Source organism: Liolophura sinensis, chromosome 1, assembly GCF_032854445.1.
Source record: "Liolophura sinensis isolate JHLJ2023 chromosome 1, CUHK_Ljap_v2, whole genome shotgun sequence".
NCBI lineage: Eukaryota > Metazoa > Mollusca > Polyplacophora > Chitonida > Chitonidae > Liolophura > Liolophura sinensis.
This window is the reverse complement of record NC_088295.1, coordinates 6,236,634-6,250,631: the sequence shown is the minus strand read 5'-3', so window position 1 is coordinate 6,250,631 and position 13,998 is coordinate 6,236,634. Positions and strand designations below refer to the sequence as shown.

Genomic DNA, 13,998 nt, shown 5'->3' with positions numbered 1-13,998 from the left:
GAGATTATACAAGAAGAGACAGCATCTATTCTAAACGGGTCGGCTTTGACTATGATACCCATACATAATGATTCTCTGATAGATATGGTGCTAAGGAGATTAGTCAAAGAGAGTGCCAGTCTGGCTACCATTGTTATAGGCACGAGTGAGCAAAACAAGTATGTTCTGCACACGGTGAGTAGCCATCCTTGTGCAATCAATATGTCAATGAAGGTGTGTTCTATGCAAGATACGAAGACACAATGTACATTGAATGTTCTAGTGAATGAAATTAATGTGTTCTATGCAATTCAAGAAAGTAGGATTAACATACGAGTAAAGAAGGAAATTATGTTATAGGTTGGTAAACACCGAAAATGCTGAACAAATGACACGTTTCACGAAACTACAAAACTACACAGTATAGAGAGGATATCTCTGAAAACGCATAGGCCCGTTATAATCTTTCTAGTACATTCTAAACACCGTCTTTGAATGAATAGCGCGGGTGATGTTGAAGTTTAAAATACAAGGTGGCCAAATCCTCAGCTATGCGTGTAATAGAAGATGGCCAGATCTTCAGCTATGCGATGGACGTGACAAGTCATACAGGAAGATAATTAACTCCCCGTGTTAAACCTTTCTCTCCTAATATCGTAAACCGACACGGTATTTTCCATAAAGTGATAGTAGAGATGGTGGAGTCAGTTGACATTAGATTGTAGTGTCATTTAGATTGTAATAAATCTGGAAATTTTCACAAATATTTTGATGTGCCTACATATATCACTCAATGGTGAATCTAAGCCAAATGAGATATTGTTGAAAATCCATCCAAAAACCTATTGTCCTGATTGTCACAACGCTGTTGATTTGGTGTATTTTATGAGGTAATATAAGAGTTGATTTGTAGTCTACTTAAGTTAAGAGCCCATGCAATGATGTGGTTTATTCAGTAGTTATATCATCAATCCATCCCATTACCAGAAGATGGAAATGTTCCACACCACCGTGGGACACATTCACCCTTCGTTTAGTTATTCATGTCCAGATCAGATAATACTGTTGTGTGGGATCAATATTCTTCTGATTAACTTATGAGTTGTAATTGATAACCTGCACAGCTTGTGAGTTTCACAATCACCACCTTGAAGATCATTTATATTAAATAGGCTATGCCAAAGATTCTTGCCAAAAGTTCATATTCCCTCGCCACCTGTTTTGTATTTACCATGAATAGCACAAACCATCGGGTTTCAGTTGGTATCAGACTCAGTCCTGAACTATTTGTAATTTTAATGTGATTCTACCGTTTAAACAAGTTATAATGTAACCAATATTAAATATTTGAACGAATTACAGATGTTGAACGGTGAAACGTGCAAAGATGAGACTGATATATTGTGAAAGGTAACTGTTTGCGCTTTACGAAAATAACAGCAAAAATTCGACTGGATGTTTGCACAAATCTCCGCGGTATACTCTCTTTAAATTTACTTAAATTTTTCCCCCTGCGTTAATATCACCACAGCTATACTTAAAAAAGTACTAGGTTTACACTTTGATGAGGTTCTAATACAGTGTTACCAGTCCTCCTGTTTCATAATTGATTTCATGCTGCTGTTGTTTACATAGGCGTGCAGTTTGAAAACCTTAATGGCGTCTGTCTACTGGGTAGTAATAACAACAGACTGGGTCCAGCCAACCTGTCCTCCCTGTCAACTGGATTCTATCGTTTACATCAGGTTACCATGGGTCTGGCTCAATACCAGCTTATATGACACTCTTCCCCGAGAGGTACGGGATAACCTCACAAAGGTAAGCCCCTGTTAGTCAGCAGGTAAGACAATGGGTCACTTGTTAGCAATAATAAATCCAATAATCCCTGTCCCTTCCATATACTGCTGCTACGTTGGTAGTTATGAACTGCCCTTATCTTACAGCGCTTGTCTGTATTCGTTTACCCGGGGCATGTTTTTGTGATACAGAGCAGAATATCACGCTATATACAAGTATACATAATATACTGTGACATATCCTGGCTTTGGTAGCAGAAAATCGATATTGCACCATGTAAATTGTTATCTATAAAGATACTCTGTCCTAATATTATGCATGTCATGATGTTTTTACAGAGACAGGTATATGAGTTGTGGGACAGTCTGAGTACGGTGATAGACGTATGGAAGGCGACACAAAATGGCTCGATACTCCACGGCCAGATCCAGGTCTGCTCTAAACATAAGCATCTCGATAATAAATTGTCTCTGACCATTAATTCTGAAAAGCAAGCCAGACATACGTGAGTAGAAATTAATGGATGTTCTATACGTTTCGAGAAAAGACAACAATAATCAAGAGAAAAACATTTATTTCTTCCGACATTTTTCCTGGTAGCTCAATAAAGAAACTTTTAGTCTGGAATTCTCATGGTTTCATGGGATACTGTGACCATGTTGTGACTTTGTGAAGGGGAATCTTGGCATTTGAGAGAGTTTTGTTAAGGAAATAACGATGTTGTAGGTGACAATATGGTCACAATACTCCATATTAGAGAATCTGAAAGCATGATGTCATGCTGCCCTACGAAAGTGTGACTAAAAGCAGAGTTCGGGTGACTTCAGCAGTAATAGAGGCGTTCCGGGTTATGTAAATAATTCGTGCGTGATTGGTTAAAATTATTAATATTGCGCCGCTTTCGATTCTCTTGATGTGGGTGATATTACCTGTATTACTTTTAACTGTGATATTTTGGCCATGTAACGTCGCAGAAATAAAAAGATATGCTTTTTAAACTTTATATGAGAAAGTTTAGCAATACATATATACATTTCCTCTAGCGTTGTCCGCTCTTTTGAACGCATGATAATAGTTTGCCATTGGCTGTTGGTTACGAATATCAGTGTAATCGTACAGAAATAAGGAGAATTTTATGTTTATGATAACTCATGGGCACAGATAGAAAAGACGAACGACGAAGTCAAAGACGAGTAGAGACAACTCCACTTTCCCCATATCCTTCCCCAGATTAAACGTTAGAGTATTTGTTACCATCATAAAGACAACGCCGATTAAATAACGCTTCGCAAACTTCATGAACCGCTTTCTCCGATATGCTTCGTCCAGTCAGCAAGCGACTTTAATATTGTTTTACATCAGCTCCTATTTTTCTGTTCACAGACGAAAACGGCGTCAGGTCAAGTGGTTTACGATGGGGTAAACATTTCACACAAAGTTCAGCTGGATGTTTTGGAGGTTTCCTGTAACAGAAATGAAACTAACAGCTCCCTGGTAAGTTAGACAGGGAGCCTAATTCACATCGCCAGAAGGTATTATCCGATACAGTGCATCGCGTGATGTCGGATAGGGTTGAATTCGTTTTGATCTGTACATTTATGGTTGAATAAATAGTTCTGTATTTTCACTCTTCTTCAGATTGGTAAATGACGTATTCATATAGGCATGTATACATATACTGTATTTTCACTCTTCTTCAGATTGGTAAATGACGTATTCATATAGGCATGTATACATATACTGTATTTTCACTCTTCTTCAGATTGGTAAATGACGTATTCATATAGGCATGTATACATATGCTGTATTTTCACTCTTCTTCAGATTGGTAAATGACGTATTCATATAGGCATGTATACATATACTGTATTTTTGCTCTTCTTCAGATTGGTAAATGGTTAGACGGGAATTTGGACTGGTACAGCGACAGTCACATGGGAGAAACCAAACCCTACAGATTGCGGGTGGCCACATTTCACGTAAGGTCTGAGTAGATACTGAAACATAATGTCCCTAATTACTACCGAGCAGACAACTGAACTTCTGCTTTTTATGAATTTCAGGTAAACGCAGAACACATGGCTTTGGTAGTTGCGATTATCACCATCGTTAAACATTCGCTCGTTAGATTGTAGGCTATGAATTCACCTCTGGTCAGACTTGGCATATGCTTTAAGTTTGGAGTTTTGTCACGTACCTGGCGAGTTTAGATGGCTTTTTTGGCTTCTGCCATAAGGGAAACATCCTGAATAGCATACCACTCAAATAAATATTCAGATTTAAACATATTGTAAATTCCCTAACTTTTACTCTGCAGGAGCCACCTTTTGTTATAAAGAATGAAGCGCCAAATGGAAGTATGACATATGAAGGATACGCCATAGATGTATTAAGAGAGATAATGAAGTTATCCGGAGAAGAATATGACATATACGAGGCGGAGGACAAAACTTACGGGACGCTTTTACCCAACGGTGAATGGAATGGTTTGATTGGGGAACTCGTGCACGGGGTAAGAATAAACAAGCCTGATCCAAGATTTCACACTCACAGTTCGCTGCGCTTGAGGAAATAACAAACATAGTGTATGTATATATAAAATATCCGTAAAACATACCCACTCTCCAAGTATATATCCGACCCTACAGTTGCCTGTAGCCGCACCTCATGGTTTGAGGGAAGGTGGGGGTTTATTCATAAATCTGGTGCACACGGCAGAGGAACGGTAATACATATACATGGATCGGGTTCACGGCTTAGGGTAAGGTATAATCTACTCATAAATCTTGTGCAAACGGTATGGTGACAGTATCATGTATCCAGGGATCGGGTTAACGGCTTAGGGTAAGGTAGGATCTACCATTAAGTCTGGTGCACACGGAATGAAGACAGTATAATGTAATTGTATAATGGAACTGGTTCACGGCTTAGGGTACGGTATGATCTACTGATAAATCTGGTGCACACGGTATGGGGACAGTATAATGTATATACTGGTAAGGTATGGTCTACTCATAAGCCTGGTGCACACGGTATGAGGACAGTATAATGTATCCATAGATCTGGTTCACGGTTTAGGGTAAGGTATGGTCTACTCATAAGCCTGGTGCACACGGTATGAGGACGGTATAATGTATTCATGGATCAGGATGACGCCTTATCTTCATAGACATAGTATGTTCTACTCATAAATCTGGTGCACACGGTTTGAGGACGGTATAATATATCCAAAGATCTGGTTCACGGTTTAGGGTAAGGTATGATCTACTCATAAATCTTGTGCACACGGTATGAGGACAGTATAATGTATCCATGGATCTGGTTCACGGTTTAGGGTAAGGTATGGTCTACTCATAAGCCTGGTGCACACGGTATGGGGACGGTATAATATATCCATGGATCTGGTTGACGGCTTAGGGTAAGGTATGGTCTACTCATAAATCAGGTATTAGGAGGGTATAATGTATCCATGGATGTGGAAGTTAGAGTAAGGTATGATTTACTCCTAAGTCTGGTGCAAAAGGTGTGGGAGAAGGTAGGATCTCTTTATTAATCTGGTGCCAGTTATACGTGACAGTTATATTCTGTTTAATAGGCTGATGTGATCTGTATTTAAAGCTGTAAGATCAAGCTTTGGTGTTCCAGGTGACATGAATATGGAATGGTCTCTTCAGGGAGCTGGAAAACAAGGTTATGGTGCGGAGATGGTTTCTTCATAGGGGTAGTGAAAAAAGGTTTTTGTTTGGAATTAGCTGTTAAGGGAGCTGGTTAACAAGATTAAGGTATGGAATCATCTATTCAAGGAGCTGTTAAACAAGGGGTGGGTATGGAATGATCTGTTCTCGAAGCTAGTAAACAAGTTGTGGGTATGGAATGATCTGTTCTCGAAGCTAGTAAACAAGTTGTGGGTATGGAATGATCTGTTAAGGGAGCTGGTGAACAAGGTGTGGATATGGAATGATCTGTTAAGGGAGCTGGTGAACAAAGTGTGGATATGGAATGATCTGTTAAGGGAGCTGGTTAACAAGGTGTGGATATGGAATGATCTGTTATGGGAGCTGGTGAACAAGGTGTGGGTATGGAGTCCTCTGTTCACGAAGCTGGTAAACAAGTTGTGGGTATGGAATTATCTGTTAAGGGAGCTGGTGAACAAGGTGTGGATATGGAATGATCTGTTATGGGAGCTGGTGAACAAGGTGTGGATATGGAATGATCTGTTATAAGAGCTGGTGAACAAGGTGTGGGTATGGAGTCCTCTGTTCACGAAGCTGGTCAACAAGGTGTGGGTATGGAATTATCTGTTAAGGGAGCTGGTGAACAAGGTGTGGGTATGGAATTATCTGTTAAGGGAGCTGGTGAACAAGGTGTGGATATGGAATGATCTATTATAAGAGCTGGTGAACAAGGTGTGGGTATGGAGTCCTCTGTTCACGAAGCTGGTCAACAAGGTGTGGATATGGAGTCCTCTGTTCACGAAGCTGGTAAACAAGTTGTGGGTATGGAATGATCTGTTAAGGGAAAAACAAGGGGTGGGTAGGGAGTCCTCTGTTCACAGAGCTGGTAAAGAAGGTTAGGGTATGGAATTATCTGTTAAGGGAGCTGGTAAACAAGGTTAGGGTATGAAATCCTCTGGTCACGGAGATGGTAAACAAAGTTAGGGTATGGGAATGATCTGTTTACGGAACTGGTAAAACAGGTTATCGTGTGGAATCCACTCTTCACGGAGGATGGTAAACAAGGTGTGGGTATGGAATGATCTGCTCAGGGAGCTGGTAAACAAGATGTGGGTATGGAATGATCTGCTCAGGGAGCTGGTGAACAAGATGTGGGTATGGAATCCTCTTTTACGAAGCTGGTAAACAAGATGTGGGTATGGAATGATCTGCTCAGGGAGCTGGTAAACAAGATGTGGGTATGGAATGATCTGCTCAGGGAGCTGGTGAACAAGATGTGGGTATGGAATCCTCTGTTCACGAAGCTGGTAAACAAGGTGTGGGTATGGAATGATCTGCTCAGGGAGCTGGTAAACAAGATGTGGGTATGGAATGATCTGCTCAGGGAGCTGGTGAACAAGATGTGGGTATGGAATCCTCTGTTCACGAAGCTGGTAAACAAGGTGTGGGTATGGAATGATCTGCTCAGGGAGCTGGTAAACAAGGTGTGGGTATGGAATGATCTGCTCACGGAGCTGGTGAACAAGATGTGGGTATGGAATCCTCTGTTCACGAAGCTGGTAAACAAGGTGTTGGTATGGAATGATCTGCTCAGGGAGCTGGTAAACAAGGTGTGGGTATGGAATGATCTGCTCAGGGAGCTGGTAAACAAGGTGTGGGTATGGAATGATCTGCTCAGGGAGCTGGTAAACAAGGTATGGGTATGGAATGATCTGCTCACGAAGCTGGTAAACAAGATGTGGGTATGGAATGATCTGCTCAGGGAGCTGGTAAACAAGGTGTGGGTATGGAATGGCCTCTTATGGAGCTGGTAAAGAAGGTTTAGGTATGGAATGATCTGTTAGAGGAGCTGATAAACAGGCTTTGGTTTGGAATGATCTGTTCACGGAGCTGGTAAACAAAGTCAAGGTATGGAATTGTCTCTTAGGGAACTGGTAAACAAGACCTGGGTATTGAATGATCTGTTCAGGGAGCTGCTAAACAAGGTCAAGGTATAGAATGGTCCGATCAAGGATGTAGCAAACAAGATTAAGTTATAAAATGATCTGTTCACGGATATGGTAAAACAAGGTTAGTTTATGGAATCTTATCGATTCTAAGAGAGAACTGACGTCACAACATTGAATACTCCGTTATCACACTGTAGGGTAGTGTGCCGGTACTAAATGATATCAACACGCTTTTTAAACATCATGGCCAAGTGAGGCATCCCCTTATTTGATACATATATACTGGAGAAACTGTGTACCAAAGGAAACATGTACCAAACATCATATGGTACATGTGTAACGTTTTCATATTAGTATACTTAAAGCGAATTTAGAGAAAAAGGGAAAGAGGCAAACATATAAAAGAATATGCATGTCTAACCATGGAGGGCCCAATAGACACAGCTTTCCTGCAAGTAATTATATATGTGGCTGTGTAAAAACAGTTAACGCTGCAGAACTAATATTTTTGTTTCCAGTTGATAATTAAGCAAAGTGAAAAAAGAAGGCGTCAGGTACACGTCGCCTATTGTGGTCAGGCTGTGTCTATCGCACACATGTATGATTAGAATAAAAGAATGTAGAAATGGGCCAGGTATACACGGGGTACTGGGATGGTTTAATGGTGGAGTTTGTACACGGGCACAAGTATAAAATGGTTTAACTGACATCTGGTAGACTTTATGCAATAGAAGAGAATGTTTATAAAATTGCGATAAAGTAAACGTAATAAATGATTGATAAGCTTGTAAAGAAAGTAAACACAGTTCTGCGTTTAAGTACAATTTAGAATAATGTGTAAGGTATTGGAAAGGGTTTGGTGCATTGGGTAGTGGATCAAAAAATTTCGATCCACTACCTTTTTAACACTAATTCGACGAAAAAGGTTGTGATCAGGTGAATTGGGTGTTTGAAAGGAAAAAGAGTATTGCGTATAATGGGATAAGGGGTTGTAATGGTCTTGTCGGGATCCGATTCACGGGTTTCAAGAGCATATTAGCCTCTTCAGAGATGGACTATCTCGACAGTTGTGTTTGTGAAGCCCATATTTATGCTTTCAGGTTTTCGTTTTATCTTAATTCTAATTTTCAGACGGCAGACATTGCTATAGCCCGATCTCGGTCACGGCAGAGCGAGAATCAGTGTGGATTTCACGACACCATACTACGACTTGCCGGGATACAAATTGTTATGAGAGAAAACTACCAACACCCCAAACATGTTTGCCTTCTCGGATGTGTTTGATAAGGATGTGTGGATTTGCTGGGCCGTAGTTCTGTGCACTACAGCTATCCTCATCTTCATCTTTGAACGTTACAGTCCGTTCAGCACTCGCAACTCCGCGACCGACTCTGTGCACGGCACGGTGTACAACTTCAAGGAGTGCTGGTGGTTTGTCATTACATCATTTACCATGTCAGGTACAGTTACCATTTCCTCTCCGGGCTTCATCCCACATTGTCCTACTTGTTCTGTCTCCTCTTCTTTTAAGCCCGTGACTTTTTACGCGGCAAAACTAGACTTGGTCCCAAGCCTCACGAAGACAACAACCATAGTTTAGGGTCTGAGCAGACGTTTACGTGTTGGTATAATTACCCTGTCGCAGATCAAAGTTGGCCCGCGTCAGTTCACTTCCCATACGAATCGAATTTAACCAAACGATATACTGTTAGAACTGAACGGTTATGCATAATTTTAATCATGTTAAATCCAACATTTTGGAATTTGACGAGGACAAAAACCATTTATAAAAAGGTACATTAACTCTTTCTGAAGTTCCAAAGACACTTACCAAAGACAATGTACTACATGAATAATACATTTAATTTTCAGTGTTAATTTGTCAAACGCCTGGTGTTCGCTGTGCACGTCCTAGTCCAATCGAATATGCACTACCCCTTACTTGTATGCCAACACGACATTTGATAGAGAACAAGTAACATCCTGGCTTAGTCGAAACAGCCAACAATTATATAATTACCCTTGTGTTATTTCAGTTCAGAAGGAACCCCAAGGCCCATCTCGACGCGGGTGCTGGTCGCCGGCTTCTGGTTCTTCTGTAGCATCATGATGTCCACGTACACAGCGAACCTGGCGGCCCATCTCACCCTGTCCAGGTTGACTGACCCGGTGGAGTCCCTGGATGACCTGGCGGCCCAGTCCGAAATCAAATACTCGGCCATGGAGGGCTCCACTGTACAGACATACTTCCGCAGGATGGCCGAGATAGAGAAGAATTTCTACTCTTTGTGGAAGGACATGAGCTACGGAGATATACCGAGTTCTTCTCTGAAAGGAAAAGAATTTCGCCGTCTGGGACTATCCCTTGGGTGACAAGTACCAGAATATATGGAAACAGATGGAGAACAATGGCTTTTTAAATAGCTCCAGACAGGGCATGGAGAAAGTGAAGACGGAAAAATTCGCCTTCTTTCATGACTCGCCGATGATAAAATTCGAGATGTCTAGCACTTGTAACCTAGAGGTGATTGGTGGACAGTTTAGTACAAAACCTTATGCCTTTGCTCTCAGGGAAAACTCAGCCCACACAAAGAAGATATCTAGTAGGTCAGTTGCATTTATAAGGCTGTCTATATGTCTGTTGTTATATTCATAGTTACCTGTGACTTGGGCAAACAATTATGAAAACACGGAAAAAATCATACCTGCTGACGGATTTTCTATTTCTCGGCTTCAATCCTCGCCATTTTCATTGTCAGACAACCCAGTTGCATGTACAAACATGCACTCATGGCTGTGCTATCTAGCATTAGTTACATGTTCTCTAATGAGCCCTGAAAGTAACAAAACTACTACTTTTACATTAGAATGAAATAAAATGACAGCATGAATAATCTCATATTTACACCGGCAAGATTTTTACCTCTAAAATGCAATGAAATCCCCTGCTGTCATCTACAGGATTTTGGAGCTGCAGCAAGAGAGAAAATTGGACGACTTAAAGGAACGTTGGTGGAACACTACCAATCGAAACTGTCCAACAAACGACGAAAATGATGGACTGACGTTCCAAACTGTGGCAGGCATCTTCATTGTCATGGCGGCTGGCACTGTATTCTCCATCCTTGTGCTGATAGTGGAACTCTCCGTCAATAGATTCGCGCAACGAAGAAAGGTTTGTAAATTCTCATGTTTGACAATGGCCAAAGGTCGGCGGTCCACTCCGGGTACTCCGGCGTGATCCACTCTTAAATCTGACCATCATGGTCTTAGTGAAATATTCTTAAGTATGTTGTTACACTCCAATCATTTAATCCATAAGTCATTACCATACGGCGCTTAATGTTTCAGCAAGACAAACTTAGCAACGACAAATATTTAATCTGAGTTATTCGTGGGAATATTTTTTTAAAACACGTTTCATTTAAATGAGAAACCATAAGGCTTATTTTATACATGTAACAGAATGACTCAGTGAAAGACGTGAAGAGGCAAGACTCATTCCCAGAGCACTTAAGCAAGTGTGAAGGATCCAGCAGTACGTTATCCTCTCGCCTCTGACGCGTGACCTTTGCGGTTAACATCACCCCAACCTGCCGCGAGGACGTCAGACCTGGGGTCATTGCACAGAAGGAAGCCCTGGTATGAGGCAGTCGGAGACAGAACATGTGCACCATACACTATACAAAGGATCGGCGTTAAACAGAAATTAGACATGAAAGTTGTTGACAATCTGGTGATTTATACATAATTTGTGTTTAAATATTTATGTGCATATATAAAACAATGTCAGCATTGTTTACTGTCAGAATATGGTGTTAGCACATCTGTGTGATTCAGCCCCGTATGTTGGTGTCGACCCATGATTATATCCAGTCTTTCAAGGTTAAATGTGTACAGTGATATTTGTAGCATATTATGCTGTATTAAAGTAGCATTAATGTAGTGTGTAAAGAGATTATCAGGTAATTAGCTGACCATAGAGGAACAAAAATGTAATAATTGTCATTCCTTTTAGTCTCTAATGGAATAGATTTTGGTGGGGGGGGGGATAGTCGGGTTTGACGACACTATATGTGATGCATTTAGCGATGCCCAGATCTAAGTAGTCTGCTGATTGAAATATATTGCTTTTAAAGATTGGGTCGTAACATGTATAATGTATATGGCCTTGACACATATATGACTGACTCGTGTCGGTATAAGCCATTGCAACTTTTCTTCTTTTGTGTAACCTTTTGAACACTTTTGAGGGTTAGACGATTTTAGAGGAACTCTATTGATTAAAAGTTACGGCCTCAAAACCACAATCTTTTCAAGCCACTCATAATAAAATAATCTGTTAATTGTAACAGACAATCTAAGCCTGGGTGATAATAAAATGTTTTCTGATATTATAGCATAATCTAGTGTCATATTCAACGTAATATACTGTTAGTCTAATGCAGTCTTTATGTTGAAGTAATACAATGTGTGTGCTGTATATAACAGAATAATTTGCTGCAGTGGCAGTTATTAACAGAATACAGTCTGGCTTCATTCAGACAACAGAATTTGTTAAATTTAACATATAAGTTTTTTGAGAGCTACATGAGCTCAACGTACCTATCTTATTTTTTAAGTTTGAATATTTCAATAATTTGATAATGTAGAGAAAAGTCATTTTAGAGCAGATTGTTTTTGCTTGTGCTCAAAATGCTTTGAAAATTTTGCAAGCAGTTTGCTTGGGCTAATGGAAGCTTTTCTTGGCTAATCACAGTTTTGTCTCTAATACATATATTAATATATCAAATCGACCGAAATTATGGTGATTTTTATGAATGTGTTCTTTTTTTTGTTTTGTTTTTTTTGTTTTTTTGCTTGTTTTTTTTTCATAAATAACGGTATTAAGATACAATCTTGTATCAAGAGAACGGCAATAGCATACATCTGGTGACCAACGCTTGCGTGTGTTTTGCTGGTCCTCCCATGTCAAGAACTCGTGTTGTCATTAACAAGTAGAGAATCATTTCTATTCACGTGTTTTTAACCATGTTTGTACTAACCAGCTTCGGCGGTAATTAGCCCATCATTAATGAGCAGATATCCCAGTTTGTACCCTTAGCACACTACAGCGATACAGAAGCACTTTTAGAGATTGGGAAACCTTCAAGGTGCCGAAAAGTGCAGGGGTCGTCATGGAGACGATGGGGACCGGTGAACTTATTGAGTTTGTGATTCTTGTGGTTCAAGCAACAACCTCTAGCAAATGATGGACTGTGAAGATCACTGCACAGTTTGATCTTGTTACTCCATTTTTCTGACATTTACTAATAGATTTTAAGAATGATAATTAGATTCGATTTCTGGAGTAGAAATGTTCACTTCTTTTGTTTTTTTGGTTCAGAAAAAAAATACAATTTTTTCAAACCTGTAGTATTCTGTGATGGTCTTTTCATTCTTATGCAGGCCAGCAATAAGTTAGGTCCGCGACTGGGATTAATCCCAATTACAGACAAACCGGCGCTTTAGTTTGGTAGCAAATAGCGGAGAAATGGCACCCGTAGCATTTACGTACTTGCCAGCACCAATACCACAGAGACGCAAGAAAATCAAAAGAAATATTTCAAATGTTTAACTCATTTTAGAATACACTTGCGTTTTAGTCCTCAAGATATGCGAGTTTAACTCCGGCCCTCGGGCAGGGATTTTATAAGTTCTCCTGCTTTCCTTATTGGGGCCTTGGCGACATTGAGCTATCCAAAGCTCTCGTGTGTCAGTTTGCGCAATGTTACGTTCGTTGAAGACCACTTGTTTTCCACCAAAACTGCACTAAATCATACAAGTATGTGGAGAAGCACGTCAGTACCTTGTCGGTGGTATATTAACTGCTGGCTGTTGTATAAGTCAGTGTGGCGTTAAACAACAATCCAACAAATAAATAAAGATATATATGTATTGAAATGGTTCGTCAGTAGTGGTCAGGAATTATGGTGTAATTTTACACACAATTTTCTTCATTCTAAGCGTCAAGACATCTGTTTCTGTTTTGAACTGATACCAACATAATATTGTGAAGAAATCAGTAATAGAAATATAGTGTTTGTTGAAAACAAAAAGTTATTTGATGCATTAACTGTGGGTGTCTTTTACCAGAATGGTTTGGCTTACTGACAATAATTAGTTTTGTGCTGAAAACACAAAGCTATATCTATGACGATCAAGATGTATCAAAACGGCAACAGCACGGTTGCACTCTGCCGTTTCCCATCGCTGCATATGTTTTTTTGTTGGGGACATTTGGAGCGGATCACACAGTGGCAGGTCGGCCATGCACGATTTCTCTGGCTTTTCACTTAGTGCACTTTAGTCTGCAGTAGTCATTTTTTAATCTGCGCTCGAGGTGCTAATTTCAAGAGAGGGTCATATTCTGGTCAGATCTAAACATGTCTCCGGACACATTAAATATGTACTGGGATAACAATAGGGCTGTAGGTGGCCATTTCTGGTCTTCCTTGATGACTGAACAGATTAATTGCCAATGAACTATCATCAGTTCGAAGCAACTTCTCTGCGTCAGGTCTGCCTGTATGACGGACAGAACGAAACAATTACTCCTC

At 40.2% G+C, this 13,998-nt stretch overlaps 1 protein-coding gene and 1 long non-coding RNA gene across 2 annotated transcripts; both read left to right on the top strand.

Moving 5' to 3' along the window:
- The first annotated feature begins 75 nt into the window (after nt 1-75).
- Nucleotides 76-2,193, top strand: LOC135482424 (uncharacterized). The gene is made up of 3 exons (XR_010446223.1): nt 76-174; nt 1,615-1,797; nt 2,115-2,193. It is a non-coding gene; the product is annotated as an uncharacterized LOC135482424 (long non-coding RNA).
- A 949-nt stretch (nt 2,194-3,142) lies between these two features.
- Nucleotides 3,143-11,495, top strand: LOC135462034 (ionotropic receptor 25a-like). The gene is given in 8 exon segments (XM_064739369.1): nt 3,143-3,270; nt 3,663-3,755; nt 4,094-4,288; nt 8,531-8,830; nt 9,436-9,739; nt 9,741-10,006; nt 10,361-10,574; nt 10,865-11,495. Coding segments are annotated over 5 exon segments (1,053 nt in total). The 5' UTR covers nt 3,143-3,270; nt 3,663-3,755; nt 4,094-4,288; nt 8,531-8,657; the 3' UTR covers nt 10,961-11,495.
- The last annotated feature ends 2,503 nt before the right edge of the window (nt 11,496-13,998 follow it).